Source organism: Zea mays, chromosome 6, assembly GCF_902167145.1.
Source record: "Zea mays cultivar B73 chromosome 6, Zm-B73-REFERENCE-NAM-5.0, whole genome shotgun sequence".
NCBI lineage: Eukaryota > Viridiplantae > Streptophyta > Magnoliopsida > Poales > Poaceae > Zea > Zea mays.
Genome location: NC_050101.1, coordinates 131984570 through 132010057, shown reverse-complemented (window position 1 = coordinate 132010057; position 25488 = coordinate 131984570). Strand labels below are relative to the sequence as shown.

The following is a 25488-nucleotide window of genomic DNA, read 5'->3' as shown; positions in this document are numbered from 1 at the left end:
CAAATCAACCGGGAACAAAACTTCCCCACAAGGACCACCACACAATTGGTGTCTCTTTCCTCGGTTACAAGTGAGTATTGATCTCAAGAAAGAATGAGAAAGAAAAAAAGCAATCCAAGCGCAAGAGCTCAAAAGAACACAACAAATCTCTCTCACTTAACACTAAAGCTTTTGTGGAATTGGGAGAGGATTTGATCACTTGGGTGTGTCTTGTATTGAATGCCTAGCTCTTGTAAGTAGTTGGAAGATGGAAAACTTGGATGACTTGAATGTGGGGTGGTTGGGGGTATTTATAACCCCAACCACCAAACTAGTCGTTTGGTGGAGGCTGCTGTCGCATGGCGCACCGGACAGTCCGGTGCGCCACCGGACACTGTCCGGTGCGCCAACCACGTCACCAGGCCGTTGGGTTCCGACCGTTGGAGTTCTGACGTGTGGGCCCGCCTGGCTGTCCGGTGGCGCACCGGACAAGTCCTGTAGACTGTCCGGTGTGCCACCCGCGCATGCTCTGCTCCTCTGCGCGCGCTGGCGCGCATTTAATGCGTTGCAGTCGACCGTTGGCGCGAAGTAGCCGTTGCTCCGCTGGCTCACCGGACAGTCCGGTGTGCACCGGACATGTCCGGTGAATTATAGCGGAGCGGAAATCCGAAGCTGGCGAGTTTAGAGTCACTCTCCTCTGGAGCACCGGACACTGTCTGGTGTGCACCGGACATGTCCGGTGTGCACCAGACATGTCCGGTGAATTATAGCGAAGCGCCTCTGAAAATTCCCGAAGGTGCGAAGTTTGGCTTGGAGTCCCCTGGTGAACCGGACATTGTCCGGTGGCACACCGGACAGTCCGGTGCGCCAGACCAGGGCTGCCTTCGGTTATCCCTTGCTCTCTTTGTTGAACCCATTTCTTGGTCTTTTTATTGGCTTAGTGTGAACCTTTGGCACCTGTATAACTTATAGACTAGAGCAAACTAGTTAGTCCAATTATTTGTGTTGGGCAATTCAACCACCAAAATCAATTAGGAAAATAGGTGTAAGCCTAATTCTCTTTCAATCTCCCCCTTTTTGGTGATTGATGCCAACACAAACCAAAACAAATATAGAAGTGCATATTTGAACTAGTTTGCATAATGTAAGTGCAGAGGTTACTTGGAATTGAGCCAATATAAATACTTTATAAGATATGCATGGATTGTTTGTTTGATTTTTGACATTTTGGACCACGCTTGCACCACATGTTTTGTTTTTGCAAATTCTTTTGTAAATCTTTTTCAAAGTTCTTTTGCAAATAGTCAAAGGTAAATGAATACGATTTTATGAAGCATTTTCAAGATTTGAAATTTTCTCCCCCTGTTTCAAATGCTTTCCCTTTGACTAAACAAAACTCCCCCTTGATAAATTCCTCCTCTTAGTGTTCAAGAGGGTTTTAAGATATCGATTTTGAGAATATTACTTTCTCCCCTTTTTGAACACAATGATATATCAATTTGAAAAATCATACCAATTGAAAAAACTCTTTTTAAAATTAGGTGGTGGTGCGGTCCTTTTGCTTTGGGCTCATGCTCTCTCCCCCTTTGGCATAAATCGCCAAAAACGGAATCATTAGAGCCCTTTTTGTTACTCTCTCCCCCTTTGGTAAAAGACATAAGAGAAGATTATACCAAAGTTGAAGAGTTGCTCGGAGCGACGGCGAAGGATGAGTTGCGGAGTGGAAGCCTTTGTCTTCGCCGAAGACTCCAATTCCCTTTCAATACGCCTATGACTTGGTTTGAAATAGACTTGAAAAACACATTAGTCATAGCATATGAAAGAGACATGATCAAAGGTATATGAATGAGCTATGTGTGCAAATCAACAAAAGAAGTTCCTAGAATCAAGAATATTTAGCTCATGCCTAAGTTTGTTAAAGGTTTGTTCATCAAGTGGCTTGGTAAAGATATCGACTAGTTGATCTTTAGTATTAATGTATGCAATCTTGATATCTCCCTTTTGTTGGTGATCCCGTAAGAAATGATACCGAATGGCTATGTGCTTAGTGCGGCTATGCTCAATGGGATTATCCGCCATGCGGATTGCACTCTCATTATCACATAGAAGAGGAACTTTAGTTAATTTGTAACCATAGTCCCTAAGGGTTTGCCTCATCCAAAGTAGTTGCGCGCAACAATGGCCTGCGGCAATGTACTCGGCTTCGGCAGTAGAAAGAGCTACGGAATTTTGCTTCTTTGAAGCCTAAGACACCAAGGATCTTCCCAAGAACTGGCAAGTCCCCGATGTGCTCTTTCTATTAATTTTGCACCCCGCCCAATCGGCATCCGAATAACCAATCAAATCAAATGTGGATCCCCTAGGATACCAAAGCCCAAACTTAGGAGTATAAACTAAATATCTCAAGATTCGTTTTACGGCCGTAAGGTGAGCTTCCTTAGGGTCGGCTTGGAATCTTGCACACATACATATGGAAAGCATAATATCCGGTCGAGATGCACATAAATAAAGTAAAGAGCCTATCATCGACCGATATACCTTTTGATCTACGGATTTACCTTCCATGTCGAGGTCGAGATGCCCATTGGTTCCCATGGGTGTCTTGATGGGCTTGGCATCCTTCATCCCAAACTTGCTTAGAATGTCTTGAGTATACTTCGTTTGGCTAATGAAGGTGCCCTCTTGGAGTTGCTGCACTTGAAATCCTAAGAAATACTTCAACTCCCCCATCATTGACATCTCGAATTTCTGTGTCATGATCCTACTAAACTCTTCACATGTAGATTCGTTAGTAGACCCAAATATAATATCATCAACGTAAATTTGGCATACAAACAAATCATTTTCAAGTGTTTTGGTAAAGAGTGTAGGATCGGCCTTTCCGACTTTGAATCCATTAGTGATAAGGAAATCTCTAAGGCATTCATACCATGCTCTTGGGGCTTGCTTGAGCCCATAAAGCGCCTTAGAGAGTTTATAAACATGGTTAGGGTACTCACTATCTTCAAAGCCGAGAGGTTGCTCAACATAGACCTCTTCCTTGATTGGTCCATTGAGGAAGGCACTCTTCACGTCCATTTGGTAAAGCTTGAAGCCATGGTAAGTAGCATAGGCCAATAATATACGAATTGACTCAAGCCTAGCTACGGGTGCATAGGTTTCACCAAAATCCAAACCTTCGACTTGGGAGTATCCTTTGGCCACAAGTCGGGCTTTGTTCCTTGTCACCACACCATGCTCGTCTTGTTTGTTGTGAAAAACCCACTTGGTTCCTACAACATTTTGATTAGGACGTGGAACCAAATGTCATACCTCATTCCTAGTGAAGTTGTTGAGCTCCTCTTGCATCGCCACCACCCAATCCGAATCTTGAAGTGCTTCCTCTACCCTGTGTGGCTCAATAGAGGAAACAAAAGAGTAATGCTCACAAAAATGTGCAACACGAGATCTAGTGGTTACCCCCTTATGAATGTCGCCGAGGATGGTGTCGACGGGGTGATCTCAGTGGATTGCTTGGTGGACTCTTGGGTGTGGCGGTCTTGTTTCTTCATCCTCCTTGTCTTGATCATTTGCATCTCCCCCTTGATCATTGCCGTCATCTTGAGGTGGCTCATTTGCTTGATCTTCTACCTCATCAACTTGAGCTTCATTCTCATTTTGAGTTGGTGGAGATGCTTGCGTGGAGGAGGATGGTTGATCTTGTGCATTTGGAGGCTCTTCAGATTCCTTAGGACACACATCCCCAATGGACATGTTCCTTAGCGCGATGCACGGAGCCTCTTCATCACCTATCTCATCAAGATCAACTTGCTCTACTTGAGAGCCGTTAGTCTCATCAAACACAACGTCACAAGAAACTTCAACTTGTCCACAGGACTTGTTAAAGACTCTATATGCCCTTGTGTTTGAATCATATCCTAGTAAAAACCCTTCTACAGTCTTAGGAGCAAATTTAGATTTTCTACCTCTTTTAACAAGTATAAAGCATTTGCTACCAAAGACTCTAAAATATGAAATATTGGGCTTTTTACCGGTTAGGAGTTCATAAGATGTCTTCCTGAGGATTCGGTGTAGATATAACCGGTTGATGGCGTAGCAGGCGGTGTTGACCGCCTCGGCCCAAAACCGATCCGAAGTCTTGTGAACTCATCAAGCATGGTTCTTGCCATGTCCAATAGAGTTCGATTCTTCCTCTCCACTACACCATTTTGTTGTGGCGTGTAGGGAGAAGAGAACTCATGCTTGATGCCCTCCTCCTCCTCAAGGAAGCCTTCGATTTGTGAGTTCTTGAACTCCGTCCCGTTGTCGCTTCTAATTTTCTTGATCCTTAATCCGAACTCATTTTGAGCCCGTCTCAAGAATCCTTTTAAAGTCTCTTGGGTATGAGATTTTTCCTGCAAAAAGAATACCCAAGTGAAGCGAGAATAATCATCCACAATAACTAGACAGTACTTACTCCCGTCGATGCTTATGTAAGCAATCGGGCCGAATAGATCCATGTGTAGGAGCTCCAGTGGCCTGTCAGTCGTCATGATGTTCTTGTGTGGATGATGACACCAACTTGCTTCCCTGCTTGGCATGCGCTACAAATCCTGTCTTTCTCAAAATGAACATTTGTTAATCCTAAAATGTGTTCTCCCTTTAGAAGCTTATGAAGATTCTTCATTCCAACATGTGCTAGTCGGCGATGCCAGAGCCAACCCATGTTAGTCTTAGCAATTAAGCAAGTGTCGAGTTCAGCTTTATCAAAATCTACCAAGTATAGCTGACCCTCTAACACTCCCTTAAATGCTATTGAATCATCACTTCTTCTAAAGACAGTGACACCTACATTAGTAAAAAGACAGTTGTAGCCCATTTGACATAATTGAGAAACGGAAAGCAAATTGTAATCTAAGGAATCTACAAGAAAAACATTAGAAATTGAATGGTCAGGAGATATAGCAATTTTACCCAATCCTCTGACAAAACCTTGGTTTCCATCCTCGAATGTGATAGCTCGTTGGGGATCTTGGTTTTTCTCATAGGAGGAGAACATTTTCTTCTCCCCTGTCATGTGGTTTGTGCACCCGCTGTCGATGATCCAACTTGAGCCCCTGGATGCATAAACCTACAAAACATGTTTAGTTCTTGACTTTAGGTACCCAAATGGTTTTGGGTCCTTTGGCATTAGATACAAGAACTTTGGGTACCCAAACACAAGTCTTTGACCCCTTGTGCTTGCCCCCAACATATTTGGCAACTACCTTGCCGGATTTGTTAGTTAACACATATGATGCATCAAAAGTTTTAAATGAAATGTCATGATCATTTGATGCATTAGGAGTTTTCTTTTTAGGCAACTTAGCACGGGTTGGTTGCCTAGAACTAGATGTCTCACCCTTATACATAAATGCATGGTTAGGGCTAGAGTGAGACTTCCTAGAATGAATTCTCCTAATTTTGCTCTCAGGATAACCGGCAGGGTACAAAATGTAACCCTCGTTATCTTGAGGCATGGGAGCCTTGCCCTTAACAAAGTTGGATAATTTTTTAGGCGGGGCATTAAGTTTGACATTGTCTCCCTTTTGGAAACCAATGCCATCTTTAATGCGAGGGCGTCTCCCACTATAAAGCATACTACGAGCAAATTTAAAATTTTCATTTTCAAGTTCATGCTCGGCAATTTTAGCATCTAATTTTGCTATATGATCATTTTGTTGCTTAATTAGTACCATATGATCATGAATAGCATTAATATCAACATCTCTACATCTAGTGCAAATAGTGACATGCTCAGTGGTGGATGTAGAGGGTTTGCAAGAATTAAGTTCAACAATCTTAGCACGCAATATATCATTTTTATCTCTAAGATTGGAAATTGTAATATTGCAAACATCAAGTTCTTTAGCCTTAGCAAGCAATTTTTCATTTTCATTCCTAAGGCTAGCAAGAGTAGTGTTTAATACTTCAATCTTAGCAAGCAAATTATCATTATCATTTCTAAGATTGGGAATTGAACCATCACAAACATTTGAATCAACCTTAATTAATAAATTAGCATTCTCATTTCTAAGGTTGTCTATAGTCTCATGGCAAGTGCTTAGCTCACTAGATAGTTTTTCACATTTTTATACTTCTAGAGCGTAAGCATTTTTAACTTTGACATGCTTCTTGTTTTCTTTAATAAGGAAGTCCTCTTGAGAGTCCAAGAGATCATCCTTCTCATGGATAGCACTAATCAATTCATTTAATTTTTCTTTTTGTTGCATGTTTAAGTTGGCAAAAGGAGTACGCAAATTATCTTCCTCATCACTAGCATTATCATCGCTAGAGGACTCATATCTAGTGGAGGATTTGGATTTAACCTTCTTCTTTTTGCCGTCCTTTGCCATGAGGCACTTGTGGCCAACGTTGGGGAAGAGAAGGCCCTTGTTGATGGCGATGTTGGCGGCGTCCTCGTCAGAGGAGGAATCGAAGGAGCTCTCGTCCGAGTCCCACTCGCGGCATACATGGGCGTCGCCACCCTTCTTCTTGTAGTATTTCTTCTTCACCTTTCTTCTCCCCTTCTTGTCGTCGCCCCTGTCACTGTCACTAGAAATAGGACATTTTGCTATAAAGTGACCGGGCTTACCACACTTGTAGCAAACCTTCTTGGAGCGGAGCTTGTAATCTTTCCCCCTCCTTTGCTTGAGGATTTGGCGGAAGCTCTTGATGACGAGTGCCATTTCCTCGTTGTCGAGCTTTGAGGCGTCGATTGGTTGTCTACTCGGTGTAGACTCCTCCTTCTTCTCCTTCGTCGCCTTAAATGCGACCGGTTGTGCTTCGGATGTGGAGGGATCATCTAGCTCATTGATTTTCTTTGAGCCCTTGATCATGTACTCAAAGCTCACAAAATTCCTGATTACTTCCTCGGGAGTCATTAGTGTATATCTAGGATTACCACGAATTAATTGAACTTGAGTAGGGTTAAGGAAAATAAGTGATCTAAGAATAACCTTAACCATCTCGTGGTCATCCCACTTTTTGCTCCCGAGGTTGCGCACTTGGTTCACCAAGGTTTTGAGCCGGTTGTACATGTCTTGTGGCTCTTCCCCTTTGCGAAGCCGGAAGCGACCGAGCTCCCCCTCGATCATTTCTCGCTTGGTGATCTTGGTTAGCTCATCTCCCTCATGCGCGGTTTTGAGCACGTCCCAAACTTCCTTGGCGCTCTTTAATCCTTGCACCTTGTTATACTCTTATCGACTTATAGAGGCGAGGAGTATAGTTGTGGCTTGGGAGCTGAAGTGCTCGATTTGGGCCACCTCGTCCTCATCATAATCCTCATCCCCTACGGATGGTATCTGTGCTCCAAACTCAACAACATTCCATATACTTTTGTGGAGTGAGGTTAGGTGAAATTTCATCAAATCACTCCACCTAGCATAATCTTCACCGTCAAAGGTTGGCGGTTTGCCTAATGGAACGGAAAGTAATGGAGTATGTTTAGGAATGTGAGGGTAGCATAGGGGGATCTAACTAAACTTCTTGCGCTCATGTCGCTTAGAAGTTATGGAGGGCGCGTCGGAGCCAGAGGTGGAAAGTGATGAAGTGTCGGTCTCGTAGTAGACCACCTTCCTCATCTTCTTTTTCTTGTCGCCACTCTGATGCGACTTGTGGGAAGAGGCTTTCTTCTCCTTCCCTTTCCCTTTGTTGCGGGACTCTTCCGATGTAGCCTTCCCGTGGCTTGTAGTGGGCTTGTCGCCGGTCTCCATCTCCTTCTTGGCGTGATCTCCCGACATCACTTCGAGCGGTTAGGATCTAATGAAGCACCGGGCTTTGATACCAATTGAAAGCCGCCTAGAGGGGGGTGAATAGGGCGAAACTGAAATTCACAAAATTAATCACAACTACAAGCCGGGTTAGCGTTAGAAATATAATCGAGTCCGCGAGAGAGGGTGCAAAACAAATCGCAAGCGAATAAAGAGTGTGGCACGCGGATTTGTTTTACCGAGGTTCGGTTCTCGCAAACCTACTCCCCGTTGAGGAGGCCACAAAGGCCGGGTCTTTTTCAACCCCTTCCCTCTCTTAAACGGTCCCTCGGACCGAGTGAGCTTTCTCTTCTCAAATCAACCGGGAACAAAACTTCCCCGCAAGGACCACCACACAATTGGTGTCTCTTGCCTCGGTTAAAAGTGAGTATTGATCTCAAGAAAGAATGAGAAAGAAAGAAAGCAATCCAAGCGCAAGAGCTCAAAAGAACACAACAAATCTCTCTCACTTAACACTAAAGCTTTTGTGGAATCGGGAGAGGATTTGATCACTTGGGTGTGTCTTGTATTGAATGCCTAGCTCTTGTAAGTAGTTGGAAGATGGAAAACTTGGATGACTTGAATGTGGGGTGGTTGGGGTATTTATGACCCCAACCACCAAACTAGCCGTTTGGTGGAGGCTGCTGTCGCATGGCGCACCGGACAGTCCGGTGCGCCACCGGACACTGTCCGGTGCGCCAGCCATGTCACCAGGCCGTTGGGTTCCGACCGTTGGAGTTCTGACGTGTGGGCCCGCCTGGCTGTCCGGTGGCGCACCAGACAAGTCCTATAGACTGTCCGGTGTGCCACCCGCGCGTGCTCTGCTCCTCTGCGCGCGCTGGCGCGCATTTAATGCGTTGCAGTCGACCGTTGGCGTGAAGTAGTTGTTGCTCCGTTGGCTCACCGGACAGTCCGGTGTGCACCGGACATGTCCGGTGAATTATAGCGGAGCGGAAATCCGAAGCTGGCGAGTTCAGAGTCGCTCTCCTCTGGAGCACCGGACACTGTCCGGTGTGCACCGTACATGTCCGGTGAATTATAGCGAAGCGCCTCTGAAAATTCCCGAAGGTGCGAAGTTTGGGTTGGAGTCCCCTGGTGCACCGGACACTGTCCGGTGGTGCACCGGACAGTCCGGTGCGCCAGACCAGGGCTGCCTTCGGTTATCCCTTGCTCTCTTTATTGAACCCATTTCTTGGTCTTTTTATTGGCTTAGTGTGAACCTTTGGCACCTGTATAACTTATAGACTAGAGCAAACTAGTTAGTCCAATTATTTGTGTTGGGCAATTCAACCACCAAAATCAATTAGGAAAATAGGTGTAAGCCTAATTCCCTTTCACTTGCGACGTGCAACCGCGACATGTCAATATTGGCCACTTGTATCATTCACTAATTTAATTTTTGATGGTTGAGATTTATCACTGGCTTTATTGCCATAAACGTGGTTAATTGACCGACTGCCATTTATTTGGCGTTTATTTTGGAAATGGCTCCTTGAAGGCAGCCACGCCTATATCAGGCCCTATGTTGGTCACTTGTTCTTGTTTGTTGCATGTCATCAAAAATAAGGCAACACAAAATTGAGAACTGTGAACCTTTGTCCTTGAGATAGTACACCTTCGGTGTAGTAATCTGAGGACGGAAGTTTAAACGTGCAATAGAAGATGAAATTGTCGCATACATTATAACTAAAATGTGACACGAAGAGAGATATGGAATAACACACGAGAACTTATCTTTGTTCCCTTGGCATTTTCAATATGTCTCTCATCACATTGGATGTATTTACAAACATACCTCCGGCTCCTGAGTGATAGGATGCACGATGGTCCTTCGAAGGCTAAACACTACAAAGTTATAGCTCTAGCTAAAGGTACTTTATGCAGAGTATTGTTCATCTATTTATACGGGAGACGAACCAACTTTGTATGGATTTACAATAATGCCATTCATTTTTTTTCATAAGTCATTTACAGATGGTATTAGGACAGTAATGTACTTTTCTTCATTCCTCACCCCGCAAGTTCTAGCCTTCGTCAACCAACTACTTCTTCCTTTTGACTTGTGGCAGATGTCACCGCCTTCGGTCATTATCTTTTTTGCTTGCGTATAGACGAAGTGCTTTTGTACGCTACGTTTTGTCGAAGTTTTAGCTTCGCCCATCAGTGAGGACATTCCTGAAATACACTTGTTAACAACGAAGCCAGATGTTAAACAAGTGATCTTCGACAAAGCTTTTCGTTGTACTGTTAAGGCAATCATGTGACATGACCAATTAAAGGACCTTCGACAATGTAGGCCCCCAACACCCTGATTTCCTTTAGGTTTCTAGAGGCACAAATATTCCCATTCATTTTTCTTTCTTCTTTCTGCTTGAGAAAGTTGTGTTGTGGTGATTGAGTTCCCATGATTTCACTGACCTTCTTCCTTGGTGTGCACTGAGGAGAAGGGTGAGGGGTATCTTCGAACCATTGCCATCATGAAGCCTGAACGAGGGGTGGCAATAAGGTTTCTGGGCAATACAACTATGTGATCGCTCGAAGCCGTTCGACGACGTTCTGAGCAGCCTAACGGACGAATCAATGTGTCTACATCGATGACCTACTCCGTCTACTTTTGTGCATGAGCAACCTAAGCACAGACAAACCTAACGTGAGTAGATATGTTAATTCACTTGTTTACTTTATTGATCTATATGCAGCTATGTGTAGTGCGCATATCTGTTTTGAATATCTATGAAATTTGCCTTGATTTAAAATCTGGATTTAGAATATTATGCATTTTTCCAATATTCTAGAAACCTTATTGTTGTGTTTATTCTATTATTCTAGCAATGGCTGGTGCTTCAGATGCAATGAAACCTGAGAGGTTTGGGGTGGTGAAAACTTTCATAGATGGTAGACTAAAGTCAGATATTGGCTTATGTCGTTGCGGCTGTGATGGGTGATCCATAGTAATGCCATTCACTGTTGAGCAGGCCAACTCCTATCCAACAGGGCATGATTCCACGGTTGGATGTATCTTGACTTTGTTGGCTGATAATCTTTATGATGTGTATATAAATTATATTGACCCACTGAGTTGTGGGAAGCACTGGAGCGCAAACATGTTGTCTCTGAAGCTTCCTACTTGATGTACTCTTGTGAGCAACTCACTGTTGAGCAGGCCAACTCCTATCCAACAGCTCATGATTCCACGGTTGGGTGTATCTTGACTTTGTTGGCTGATAATCTCTATGATGTGTATATAAATTACACTGACCCACTGAGTTGTGGGAAGCACGGGAGCACAAGCATGATGTCTCTGAAGCTTCCCACTTGTTGTACTCTTGTGAGCAACTATTTTATTTCAGCATTATTGCTACAAAATCTGTTGTTGGTCAAGATCACGAGATACAACTGCTGGCCGGAGAGATCACAAGTTTGGGGTGTGATTTGCTTGACAAGTTTGTGACAGTGGCCATTGAAAGGGAAATGCACTAGATAGGAATTTCTACATGTTTTGGTGATTAAGTGTCCAACACACCACTAGATTAACTATCTTGATGTGAGTATGAGCATAGGTCCATTAAAGATAATTTGTAGAGATCAAGTCCAAAAGAGCTCAAACAAGGGCCCAAATATGCAACTTGGAGTAAAATGGTATATTTGTGAGGTTTGCATCCTTAGACATGTTGAATAGGTCCATTACAATGTTTCTAGCTCTTGCTTTTGTCTCCTAACTATTTGTGAAGTGAGTGCATTTTGGACTTGGTTTTGGTCGTATTGTAAATCCTGGAGAAACTATGGCAAAGAGGTAAGTTTCCCACACTTCGTCAATTGAATTACATGCTAATTATGTTTGTCTAAGTCATAGGGAAGCCCTCAAACAAAGCCAAAAAGGTTTGGAGGAGATAGGCTCAAAAGAGACATACTTGGTCTGGGTCGCACCAGATTGATATGGTGGTGCACTGGATCGGGTCCGTGTGACTCAGTCTCGAGAATTTTATTATAAAATTTATCGGACCATGAACAATATCAGTCTGGCATGCACCGGTTGCTTCTCCACGGTCGAATTTGATGCTCGCTAGGCGTCAACAACTAGCTGACGTGGCCCGCAGTCCGGTGCCACACAACTATGGAATGTGTTGAATCAGATCTCAAACTAGGGCACATGGACCTGGTCCGGTGGTGCACCAAACCAGTCCAGTGCACCCACAGACAGCATGGATCTGCAGCTTTCTAAGGGAAGGAGGCAATGACTCCTAGGCCTCCTTGGCATATATAAGCAGCCCGAGGCGCCTCCATTCAGTATGCAAGTACTCTAAGAGCATCACAACACTTGATCCTAATCTTGTTAACTTGATCCGTGAGAGTCCCAGGTATACCATGATGATGCCTAAGGAGATCCTTGGCAAATTTGTAAGTGGGCGAATGATGGCCAATCAAGCTAGATACATCGACGGCGTCGCCAATGGGAGTCTCCCCCACTACAACGAACCGCAACCCATCGTGCTCAAAGCGATGAACAACGTGGAGGCGCTTCCCGACAAGGTGGCGTAAGTTGAGGCAGTCGACCTCAATGAAGAGGATATAGCGCTTGAGATCAAATGCTTCAGATCGCTTTGAAGGGAACAAGAACTACTCTAACAAGAACAAATCAAGGGGGGAGCACGCCTACTTCAAGTTTGGTAAGTTCGGTTATTTCATTGCAAACTGTCCTGACAATGATGACCAGGCACAAGACAAGAGCGTCAATGGGAAGGATAAGAAGTTTTACAAGAAGAAGAATGGTGAGGCGCACATCGGCAAGAAATGGGACTCAGATTGCTCATCATCCGACGATGAAGGACTCGCCGCCTCCACCTTCGACAAGTCAACTCTCTTCCCTAACTTGCATCACACATGCCTCATGGCTAAGGAGAAGAAGATATATACACGAGACACACCTAAATATACTTCTTTTAGTGATGAGGAATCTAATGATGATGACATAGATTGTAGTGATTTGTTCAAAGGACTAGATAGAACTAAAATTGCTAAAATCAATGAATTGATTGATGCCTTGAATGACAATAAGAGATTAATAGAGAAGCAAGAGGATTTTCTTTTTGAGGAACATGATAAGGTTGTAGAAATAGAGAAATCCCTCACTTTAGATTTAAAGAAGAATGAATTGCTTTCAATTAAATTATCTTCCCATCATTAATATATCTCTAGCCTTAAGAATGATAATGATGATTTGAATGCTAGGATAGAAAAGTTGACTGTTGCTAGTTCATCTTTAGAGCATTATTCAATTTGCAATAGATGCAAGGATGTTGATATTGATTCATGTGTTGCAAATGTTGCTCTGATCGCTGACTTGAATGCTAGAATTGAATAATCAAATGTTCAAATTAAAGATGCTACTGCCACAAAATCCCTCCATCCCTATCTTAAGGTCATGAAGGTATGTCCTAAGTCAAATGTTTTCAATTTTGACTATTAATAACAAAATAATCATAAATATTGAATAATAAAAAATGAAATTATTATATTTATTATTAAAACATCCACCATAATATATATATTCTGTAATTTAAAAATAATTATTTTATAGATATTGTTCGTCAAAGTTTCAAAACATTGACTGACGACAAACCTTCATGCTCTTAAGATATGGGATAAAGGGAGAGAGAGAGAGAGTATGTATGTATATATATAATGTCAGATAGAGTGTAAATGTTGTTATGACGGTCAGCGCGATGTCACGTACGACCCCCGTGTAATAGACGTGCGTGAATCGAGAGGGTTACTTTAAATACCGAGCCAATGTGAGAGACATGGATATCTCTGCGACATCGTATTCATGATTGTAAAATTCTCAAGTATTGTAATTACCGAGCCTACGTGAAAGACGTAGAAATCTCTACGTGCCGTTGTATTTATGATTGTAAAATCTTCAAATATGACCGTAAATAGTGTCAGATATAATGTAAATGTTGTTACGGTCAGCATAATGTCACGTACGACCTCTGTAGTAGACATGTGTGAATACAGGTGGTTAACGTAAAATATCGAGCCCTGGGATGCCGTATTCATGCATATAAAATCCTTAACGGAAGACATAAATAGTGGAACGGTAGGCATAAACACAATCATGGAATGCATAACAAGTGCCCATCTTTCTAGTCGACACCAGTTAGACCCAAACAGAAGACAACCCATTGGACGAGGGGAGCAGCAGATGCTGGCACAGGGTGGCAGAGCGATGAGAGGCGGTGGGTTATCGGAGGGTTAGGCGGGGCACACGAGGCCGGTTCCTCTGACGTACTGCAGGGGGCAGTAGGGTCACTGCACGTGGGCCCTGTCACACGCGGGGCCACGCGGCAGTGCCCTCTCCCCACGTCAGAGGATCTGGTTCCCTCTCGTGCAGCGGTCGAAAGAGGAGGTTGTGCTGAGTGGCGTGAGGAGGCCTAGAGGGCAAGCGAGCGGTTATGTCGGGGCCTCCTCCGCGCCAGAACCCGTTGTTGGCTGCCTCTTCGCTCGAGTCGTGAGTCACATCGCCTGATCGAATCGTTGTGGGCCGGGTCGTCTCCTCTGTGTATCAGCCCGCCACCTCCTCGTCAAGTCGTCGAGGGCTTGGCTTGGCACTCGCCACTAGTCACTATACGCTCGCCTGTGTTGCGGGCGTGCATGCCTCACCGCAATGGTGCCGCAACCCACAACCCCGCCGCGCCGAGCCTTGTCCTTGTACAGCCCACAGCCATCGGACCACTGTCAGGCTGCTTGGGCTTGTGTCGCTGCCATCGGATCATGCCGCTCGCTTGCGCCTTGCATAGCAACCACCACTGAAACCTTAGACCCTGATACTCTCACCACACTAGCCGTCACGGAAGGTTGGGTATGGCGGTTGGTTTTATACAATAGTTCAGGGGGTGGTTTCGCTCGTTATGACTAGATGTTCGATTGGATTGAGCCCAACCAGATTTGCTCGGTTTGGTTAGGGCTTCCTTTACTTATTAGAAGCCCAGAGCTCGTTATGTATATATTTACATATTTATATATGTATAGAAATATATAGAAATGTTATTCGTCATCATAGGTGATGATCACCCATCCAAAAATGACATAGCAAATTTAAGTTATTCGTGATCTTTGTAAGTCATTTCAGGGTAGGTGATTATCATATTAGGCGACGAGTAGCGTTGCTCTATAAATATATGTATATATAGGTAAACTATATGTGTAATCATGTGCTCGCGAGTATAGGCGCGTGTTTGTGACACCCGCAGTTAGCGAATGTAGGTAGGATATTATACCTGTCGTGGGTAGGGGGTATGTGTACGAGTTTAACATTAACCTTCGGGTACGGGTTTGTAACCCATATACTCATAGGTTCCAAACTCGTTGCCATCTCTACTGGCGTCTACAACACCGTGTCGGTAGCATGGAGCAGTGACATCAATGGCATAGTAAGAGATATCATGTCGGCAAGGCGAGTTAGAGGATTGGGGTGACATGGGCCCCTTTAGTCACTTTTAACTTGTGGAGAAGGAGATAGCTCTTTTTATTTAGAACTTTTAAAGTGATTAAATTTTAGCTAGTTTGATTTAGCTTATGGATCCAATCATCCTAACATAGCCTATGCATATCGATTTTGATGTTGGAATCAGACAACCACTCTTAGATTATCTTTAGCAAATCGTGTATATAGTTAATACTGTTTACAAAATTTATTTGTATAGTAAAGTTTAAAATAAAAGATAAAAAATGTGATATAGAAGTTGATGAAGACAACCTTATCATGCAAATGCAGTGTTGGGGACCTTCGGCGTCCGAAGGTCCTCAAAAACAGGATTTAACAGTATTTCTGTAGTACAATGTGTGAACAGGTACCCTCGGACTAAAGTCGGCATTTGCAGTAGACCGGAATAACACGAAGGTTGATACAGAGCCGAAGGTGTTGAGCAGGAAAGCTTCGGCGTAACAGCAAAGAGTGGAACCGACTTAAAGATGAAAAGGCTATTCAGACCTCGATAGACTACTATAGAGTTATTATCAAATGTAAAGGGCATGAATGTAATTTTGTAAGGGCTGTGTCCCGTGTCTATAAATAGGTGAACAGTATCCCCGTACTGTTCACGCTGACTTGACATTCACTTTTGGCGTCACGCTTGTATTGTTATCTCATCTTGATTGAAGGTACACCTGTGATCTAATAATATTTCTGTTTATGCTTGATATTAATAAATAATCGTTCATATTGTCTTTTATATCCTTTACATTTTCTCCTTCGTCATTGTATAATGATCGTCCTTTATAACCTTCGTCCGTAAACCATTATATCCCAAGAGAAATAATGCTTCGGGGGACGAAGGACTTTAACGATTGACATTTTCTATGTTGCCTTGTTCTTAACTCTTAGCACTTGAGAACAAGTCCCCAACATGCAGCTACTAGCTAAGCAGGGTAATAAGTAGCTTCCGGAAAATGACATGACGGCATCATGTGAACACGACCCGGAAAAAACGGATTTTCCTCCTAGAAAATGAATAGCAATTTGTCAATTCATGTGAACGCTGACGAAAAGATAAATATCTCTCCCACCAGCTTTTGAGTAACCCCCTCGGTTACTGCAAATTTCTCACTACCGAAAACAAAATGCAGGAAAATGGGCAAAAGATAGTAACCGCAGCAAATTTTGCGTATATCCGGGGGCCTCGCGAAAAAGGATCGCTCTCCTTACTCTGTATTAACTTCTGGCCTTTAGACATTTTCTCCTCCGTAGATTGCAGAAGTTTTTTTTTCGCTTATCAGTATTTCGGTCGAGAAATTCGCGAAGGGATTAGGGGAATTCGAGGCAGGGATTTGCAAGAATCAGGGCAGTTTGATGTTGCTTCCTGTGCGCGTCGCTAATTTCTCTGTTTTATTCGCGTGATTTTTAGGGTTTTATTTTGAGTTTTTCGTTTTCTCCACCGTATTTCGTTGGCTTCGTTCCGTGCTACTGTAAATTCAGAATCTTGTCAGAGAAAAGAGAAGGAAAAGGAAAAACAAACAAAATAGTAAGGGGAATTTGGTACCTGGGTGTTTGCTGTTCCTTGAGTAAGTATACTCTCCTGTCTTCAGTACGCTTATTAATCTCGCAGAATTCATCGCCGGGACGCTGCGGCTTGTAATTTTCGAGCTGATGGCATCTTGCTTGCTGTCTAGGTTGGTGAATCTTTGGAGTGCCTGGCTCCGACGAGATCGAAAGGAGGGACCTTTCCTTGGTTCCTCTGCTGGAGCTGTGATTGCAGAGGTGAACCATGTCAGCGATGGCGGCGGCGGGTGAAGCGGAGTATGGTGAATGCGTGCAGAAGGGGTCCCTGCAGCAGCACCAGGCGCCTCAACCCAGCCCCGGCGCTCTATTCTACACCCATGATGGCGTCGCCGTCTACAGGAATCCGGTCATGCCGGCGTTCTACCAACAGCCCGCGGGCAGCAATGTCGTCGTGCCGGCGGCTCCAGGGCCAGCTCATTCCCCTGCCAGCTCTGAGCCCTTCAAGCGCAAGCGCGGGCGCCCCCGCAAGTACGCCCCCGCAGACGGCGCCGTGCCGCTGGCTATCGTGCCCCCATCGCAGCCACCCACTGCTCGTGCCCCAGCTACCTCTGAGGCCTCACCCACGGTTCCTCCTGGCTTCTCTCCAAGTCCGCAGAGTGGTGGCGTGGTGAGTCGGCAGGCCTCGCCGGCGCCGGCGCCGGCGTCAGGTGCTCCCGATGTCAAGAAGCGGGGCCGGCCGTCGGGCCCCTCCAGCAAGAAGCAGCAGCCGCAGGCGGCAGCGCCTGGTAATGTTCTGCCTGCCTTTTCAGCTAGAGCGTAGAAGTAGCAAAACGTGCAAGGCTGCATTGATGTCTTCGATCGTATTTCTCTTCAGAGCTTCAGATACACGTATATATACTTGTAGTACTTCGGAATGAGCAAAATGAGCACCAGAAAGAGATACTAATTCATTTATTTATCCTTTCGTTCATTCTTAATTCTTTTGGTTTGCTGTCATGCGGCAGCAGTGGCAATCAGGGGTGGAGTTGTGGGCGGGGAATGTAATGCTTGGTGATAATGACCTTTATGCCCTTGGCCTTCTCCTTGCAGAGTTTTCATTCAAAAACCGATTTGGCAAGAACTGAACATATATGAGCTTCAATCCTTTCCTTTGTTTTTTTAAATACAATGAAGATTCTTCAGGATAGTTGTCTCGTTGCTCTAAGTTGAACTGAGTCACTTAGGGAAAGGTTGTGGTTGTCCTGCTGGGAACTCCAGAGTACTTTGTTACGTTACTAGTTTGTGGTAGTTGTCATTATGTGATTTATTAGCTTATTGTGGTTCGATATCGTGGGACCATCTTGAGGTTTATTCGACAAGCCTTCCCCTGCAAATATGGAGAGGCCGCTTCAAAACTATGACCTGGTGACCGTGCAAATGCGGAGAGGCTGCTTCGAAACCACGACCTAGTGAGACAACTCTCACCACTGCACCATACCTACCCTTCACACTACAATTATTAGATTATATATAATAAAGAAAGGACAGACCTAGTGCTAGCGGCTCTCACATGAATGGGGACTGGAAAAGGAATAACCGAGACAAGCGTTACCCCTACATTTTGTAGAGAGGCTGCGTCGAGCCCAAGACCTTTTAGCTAAGTTGGAAGGCTTCTCGCCAATGTGCCAGGCCTGTCCTTCTATTAGATAATATATAATGTTTCTTGAAATTTTTGTTTTGGCAGGACCAGGCTGGACTGGATTGAAGCCTCATATTTTCACAGTTCAAGCTGGAGAGGTACACTGGCCAATGCTTATGATGCTCCTGCAGAAGTACTTATGCTGTCTTAGGATTTTTTTTGTCATCTCTTATATCAAAATTTATATGGGTTATGTTTGCTTGCATCAATTTTTCAAACTGTACTAGTAGCATCATTTGCTTAAGCTATATTGTCTATTCCATGGCTATGTGAAGTCATATACTGATCAATCTCTATATTTTCCTTAATGAAGTTGTCCTTTTATGTTCCCTTGCTATTATGGCTCCATAACTTTTTTCCATTTTTAATTACCTAGTGCAATATATGACTGTGCTGCTCTTTGGATATAAGATTTGTCCTGCCTCAGGAAATATTTATTACACCTGACATCCTGCTCTGTTATCTTGTAAACTTTATGTCATTCTCCATAGCCTGGACTTCAGGAAACCATATAGATACATGCATGACCTATATTTTTAGTATACCTTTCATGCTGGCCTATCGTTAAGTGGTTTGAGCTTGTACAAGTCAGTCATACTAGAGTTGGTGATTGCCTGATCTATTGCAAGCTTTACTGCTGGTAAATTTTTCTTCTTAAGGTTCGTGCTATTCTGTGATTGTCTGCTAAGTATACTTGTGAGAATGGAAGGGTGAATATTTATTTTTCAATCATGTTTCTATATTTTTTTCCTTGACAAATATTTCTGTGTTTATCTTTTTGTATGATTTTTCACTGCAAACCTCTTATTTCATCTTTGACCTTTGTCCGAGGCGCATTTTTCTTGTATTGTATTTTCATTTTACATACTTGTTTCATGATTACTCGGTGCTGCCTTGTGTATTTTTTCCTGCTGACTGCTATTATGTCCGGTGAGGATTAGGTAGTGGCTTGTTATGGAATTGTACAGTGCACTCCTAGATGTTAGGGCCTCGATTCCTTTTAAAGATTTATTTTCTATTATTATCTGCCTATTGTAACGAAATTACTCTCTATTGTTGAGGATTAATAGAGGGTAGGCAAGGATTATGAGGCAACGTTGCCACTACACCGCACCACCCTTACCAGTGAGCCACCACTATGGACCTTGGTCCTTGGCTGGTTGTCTCTTACTCCATATATGCTATGTGTTCCAACCTAGCCTATAACAGCTGTTTTTCACATGCTCCTCAGCTTTCTGTTCCAAATCCATTTTCTTTGTGAACTTGTGCTTTCCATGTACCCTGCTAAAGAAGGATCCATGATTTCAGGATGTAGCATCAAGAGCCATGTCATTTTCTGGGAATGGATGGGCTGTTTGTATCCTGACAGCCAATGGCACTGTATCTAATGTGACCCTGCGTCAAGGAGAGTCTTCTGGTGGAACAGTAACTTATGAGGTTTACAGAATTGAATTATCTTGCTCATTTTAAATATCCTTTTTTTTTTCTTGTTTTCATACAGTGGGCATGAGAATGTTCCCACGTTCCATTCCTAGTACAAGGGACGTGGCACCATTCCATGTTCCTGGTGACACTGGCTACATCCATCAGGATATACTGAAATAGAATGGAAAATACAATGGATAAAACATAAGAGAAGGAAAGGACATTTCTTTTCTGCCAATACATCTGTATAAGGGCCTATTGGCTATTGCTTAGCCGTTCTGGAAGTAATTGACTTATGTGCTTGCACTAAATTTTGAATGACATAGTTTCTTGCATCCAATATGCAGGGCCGTTTTGAGATTCTCTCTTTGGCTGGGTCATATCTTCTGTCTGAAAGTACTGGCATGAGCAGTCGAACGGGTGGACTTAGTGTTTCTCTTGCTAGTCCTGATGGGCATGTTTTAGGTGGTGCTGTCGCAGGACCTCTAACCGCAGCTTCGCCAGTTCAGGTTCCCCTGCTATTTTTTTCTCTCTGAATTCACTATCTCAGTTAAGATTTTTACATCAGATACCTTGGTCTCTTCGTTTCACGAATCATGTGTTTTGCTTCCCACTATGCAATACTATCATTGGGAGTGTTTTTCTGAATCATGTTTTGGGGGGCACGATTGGCTTTAGCTTACGAGTGTTTTTGCACTTACTCCTGGAAGATAGACATCTCCTAATGGATTGTGTTTTTGTTATTCTGCTGTTCAGGTGGTCATTGGGAGCTTTCTGGCTGATACAAAAATGGAGCTTGACCCTGGATCAGCACCTGAGAAACATGTTTTCAGCAGGTTTCAAACTACCAGCAGTCCATCTAGGGGTACCGAATCCTCGGGTGGGCATGCAAGCCCACCAAACACCACAGGCTCCTTCAGCACCAGCACACAGCCAGGCTTCCCAAGCTTTCCCACATGGAAATGAGTTTACCTGCTATGGTGGAGTGGGACCGTGGCCTCTGGGGATGAGGAGGGAGGAATTTGGAACTGACAGTCCTCGAGCGTCGTCGCTGTAGTTTCATGAGATGTTATGAGAGTCAATCCTATTTAGGTACTTCTAACTGGTTACAATGAAGTTCCGGTTTGCTGCTTGTCTTGACATTTTGCATCATTGAGGCACTTCAAACTCCAAAGTGGTGGTAACATACAGTATATTAGATGATTCCCCCTATCAAATGCCTTTTGTCATTCTCCTGCTCTTATATTGGTTATTACTGCTGTGTGGGCGTGTTGATATAAGCAGCGTTTTCAAGTTCAGGCTGGCCTGCGCGCCCCATGAATCCAGTTTGTGAACCCATCTCCATTCTGCTTATATAGGCAGCCAATGATATAGAAGTTTAGAACTTTTGAGGCTGAAGAGCAAGAAAAGTTAAGTCAGCAGGAAATGGCCCTTACAATTTGGAGATTATTTTATGAACTGTGCTATTTGTTTGTCGAAGATTGAGGTGGAGGATCTGTTGAATTTGTTACTATAAGGTTTGAAACTGTTCGCTTGAAGTAAGTTTAGCCCGTTTAAACGCTAGGGGCCTAGACACTGTTAAAAAACTATGTTACCATCAGATCCGCTCCCTTCTCTTTCATTAGTAAATCAGACGCGAGAATGTGGAAGACATGTTTCCCTTCTAGAGAAAACAAACGAAACACGACAGATGAAGGAACTATTCTCTTCTTCATCACGAGGGGTATAAGTTTTTTTATAGAGAAGTGAGACCTATTACGGGTAAACTCGATATTTTTCTACATAACTCTTTATTATGGTTTCTTAGCACCTCCTAGACGAATACCACGACCAACACACACCTCATTAAAACTCCCAAAAACTAGTCAAAAAATATGAAGAAAGAATGCATGATGATACAAATTGTATTTGCACTTTGTTACGTTAAAAACCTTACGTTAGAAACTTAAGAAAAACTCACTAAGGTAAAAAGAGTACAAAAACTGTCATTGGGACATATTTCGATCTGGATCTAGATTCCATCGAATCTTCTATAAGTGCTAACTTTAGAAATGTGCTCCTTGCTTCTTGCAAAACTGTCTCAATATAGCAAAACACCTTCTTCTGTAAGTATATGCACATAGAGATTTAGCAAACAAATTTTATATTGTTGCAAGGATTATTTTAGGAACTTCACCTCAACTCACTTCTGGGATACACGAGATAAGTACACATATCAATATAAATAAGTCACTTTGACAAGAGGTGTTCAATAGACTGGATCTACATATCTGATAGAAACTTATATAAATGTTCACATATTGATCATCAAGTTGATGCCTTCAGGACATATAATATGACATTCAAAGTCTCAAAATTATGATCAATATTAAGTTTTTACTCCCAGTGACGATGACATCAGTCAAAGTTGTTATCCCTCATAACTCAAACATATTCTTCAAGATGTGTGTCTCATTGTTCATCTAGAATAATGAGGAAGGATAAGGTTGGGGCGCTACATTTTTCATTCTATCGTACACCACAATACACACACATATGGTACGTGGTCTCTTTACTATTGAGATTACACGGAACACAACTATAGTCATTGTTGGCAACTGTATATTTATTCCTTTTTAATAAGTTTCTGAAGTTGATTCTATCCCTGAAGACCAATCAAATGAACACTTTGATCTTCTTGGCCACCTTTGATACCTAGATCCATTTGAATAGATTTGGAGGGTCAACAAAAATGAAGTTTGATGAATAGATTTTGCTAGCCTGAAAATGATTATTACCCTAGGAATAAGTTCATGCCTTACATGGTATTCTCGATATTCATAATAATGTTACAGAATCCATAGAATTCCACAGTGGCCTCTACTGAAAGGGGAGTATGAATATTTTCAAGAAAATTTACCTTCTAAAGAAATTTAGCGAGAGAGCAGTTCTTTCTTTTAGAAAATGAGAATATAAAAAGGAAAATGTATTTTGAGCAACATATTGTTCCAGACATCTTGCCATAGCGCAAAAGAATTGCCATCACCAGTTGTTGGCATTGCAATACTCCTGTAGTGATTAGCCAGTCTCAAGATTTCCCTCCACCGAAAGGAACCCCTATCTGAAGAGCAGTGAGGGATTTGACCCGAGGTGTAGTGTGTGTTCCAGATTAGATCCACTCATGGAATGTCAATCCTGATTTTGTAGTTTAAGATTAAGAATTCCAAACCATCTTTGTTTTTGGGTGTGATGACCTTTTCCTAAGAGATCATAGGTCCATGGTTTTAATTGATATCACTTCCTTTCCATAGACAGTTTCTTCTTGATAAAACCATATTGGTTTTTATGAATGATGCACTGAATAACTGGTTGAAATCTATTGACCAGTTTTGGGAAGGTGGTCATTAACCCTAACAAGATTGTTAACCTTTGGGATCAAGGTAATGAAAGCGTTGTTAATTCCATCAAGGTCTATGTTGTCATCATGAAAATTGTTACATATCCTATAGAAGTCATTCTTAATGATGTGCTAGCAAGTTTTGATAAATTTCCCATTGAAACCATCTAGACCAGGTGCTTTGTCTGTGGGCATGCTCATGATAACTTTGTCAGCCTCATCATGACTGAAAGCGAGAATGAGGCAATCCAGATCATCCACTAGTTGAATTAGGATTGGTAGATCAAGTGCATTCTAGGATCAGCAGTAACACCCATTCGAAGATTGAAATTTTCCTGTAGTAAAGTAGCTTTTTCCTCATGTCCCGAGATAGAAATCCCTTCTCATTAGAGAGAAGGGTGATGGTGTTATATCTGTATCTATTAGTTGTTGCCGCATGAAAGAACTTTGTGCATTCATCGCCAAACTTTATCCATCTTTCTATGTATCTTTGTCTCCAGAATTCATTCATGTATTTAATAATCTCATCATGTGAACTTTAATACTTCTCCTTAGGTTCCATTCCTGAATGAAAAGAGTCTATTTTCCTCAAGAAGATCCAAGATTTTCATAACTTCATTACAACTGTTGATCAACATGTTAAGACGAGAGAGGCTCTTGCTCCATTTTTAAGTTCACTTCTGACTTTCTTAAGTTTTGTCACAATATTGGTCAGGCTTGAAGATTTTCTAACCCCACAATTCCAAGCATTAGAGACAACATCAAAGAAACCTAGATGGTCGATCCAGAAATTCTCAAATCGGAAAATAGCCTTTGGAATTTTGTACCAATTTGAATCATATAGGGGATGTGATCAGACATAGTCTTGGTCATCAGAATGAGTAAGGTATTTGGGAAGGTGGTTGTCCAATTGGCAGATGTGAAACACCGATCTGGTTGAACAAGATGGTTATACTGCATCTTACTCCATGTGTAGTTCCTCCCTTTTAGAGGGATTTCAATTATTCCTAGATTCCTAAAAATGGCATTGAAGATATTTATGTCATTCATGTTACCACTAGGTCTATTCCTATCCTCAAGAGATTGTTGACACATATTTTGGCCGTATCAAAATAAATGGCTATGCGAGCCAAATAACTCCGATTAATATGACACATAAATTTTGATGCATATGAAATAAGTAAATATTCTAAAAAAATAAATATACGAATATTTAAAGTGACTATTTGTTTATAATGATCTTCTGTTCTAAAAGTTTAATGCGTCAAGATATTAAAAATATGTACGGCCTCAAGTATATACCCATGTGAATATAGGACTAAATAATCATGTATCAATAAATAGTCATGCATCAATAAATAGTCATGCATGCATTAATTAAAGATTCGTCTAAACAACTATAAAAAATATGAAATGAGCAAATGACCATATAATTGTAAACAAAGCGAATACAAAATAATATTTAATGTAATCACAAGATAGTGTTTTATAATAATAATAAAACAGATTAGATAAATAATATGAAGTAATGAAGAGAGAACATGCGTATTACTCTCATACAACCGTCATAGCCTCTAGCCATGAATAAAATTTTTTTTTACGGATACGTGCAATAGTGGTGAATGGATTGGTCTCCCATCAATCAACTATGCATTCCCATCAATCAACTATGCATTTGCATGTACGCATGCATGCTGCTATATTCCATTCTCACACACATAGCTTTTGAGTGGACATAATTAAGTATTTCCTTAATCACATGATAAAAAAAGGGAGAAAGAGAAAGCTACTAGCTTGCAGCTTTTTGCATGCTTCTCCCGCATAGATGCAGCGCATGCAGCACGCGCGCACGTTCTTTGTCCCACGCACGTCTAGTAAAAAAGCCTGCCTCGCGTCAGATCTGGGACGACGTGCGCACGACTGCTACACGTCTCTGCATCCCGCGCACTCGCTCGTTTTTTTTTCTCCGTCTATAAATGAAAGGTCACATCAACGCAGGAGCGGAGGGGATAGGACCGTGGTAACTGTTCTGCTCTAGGCTATCGCGCTCACCGTAGACGCCGCTAGGCTGCCTCGCTCTCGCGTTTGCCTCGAGAAACAAAAGGCTGCTGGGGAAGTGCACCATCAAGCTGCTGAAGCCTCTCATCTAGGAATTGCTGCTTCGCCGGGCGTCATCGGCAAGAAAATTCTCCGTCAAACAGCTCTCTAGGGCATACCCTAAAGGGAAAATTGTTTCAGAAACCTCAAGGGCATACCCTTG

At 42.7% G+C, this 25488-nt stretch overlaps 1 protein-coding gene across 1 annotated transcript; it reads left to right on the top strand.

Annotated features, from left to right (window-relative positions):
- Positions 1-16503: 16503 nt before the first annotated feature.
- On the top strand, positions 16504-21066 carry LOC100282121 (uncharacterized). Its single transcript, NM_001155034.1, has 6 exons — positions 16504-16811; positions 16920-17534; positions 18473-18525; positions 19736-19864; positions 20200-20361; positions 20609-21066. Exons 2-6 carry the CDS (start codon positions 17015-17017, stop codon positions 20816-20818), a joined length of 1074 nt encoding a protein of 357 aa, NP_001148506.1. The 5' UTR covers positions 16504-16811; positions 16920-17014; the 3' UTR covers positions 20819-21066.
- The last annotated feature ends 4422 nt before the right edge of the window (positions 21067-25488 follow it).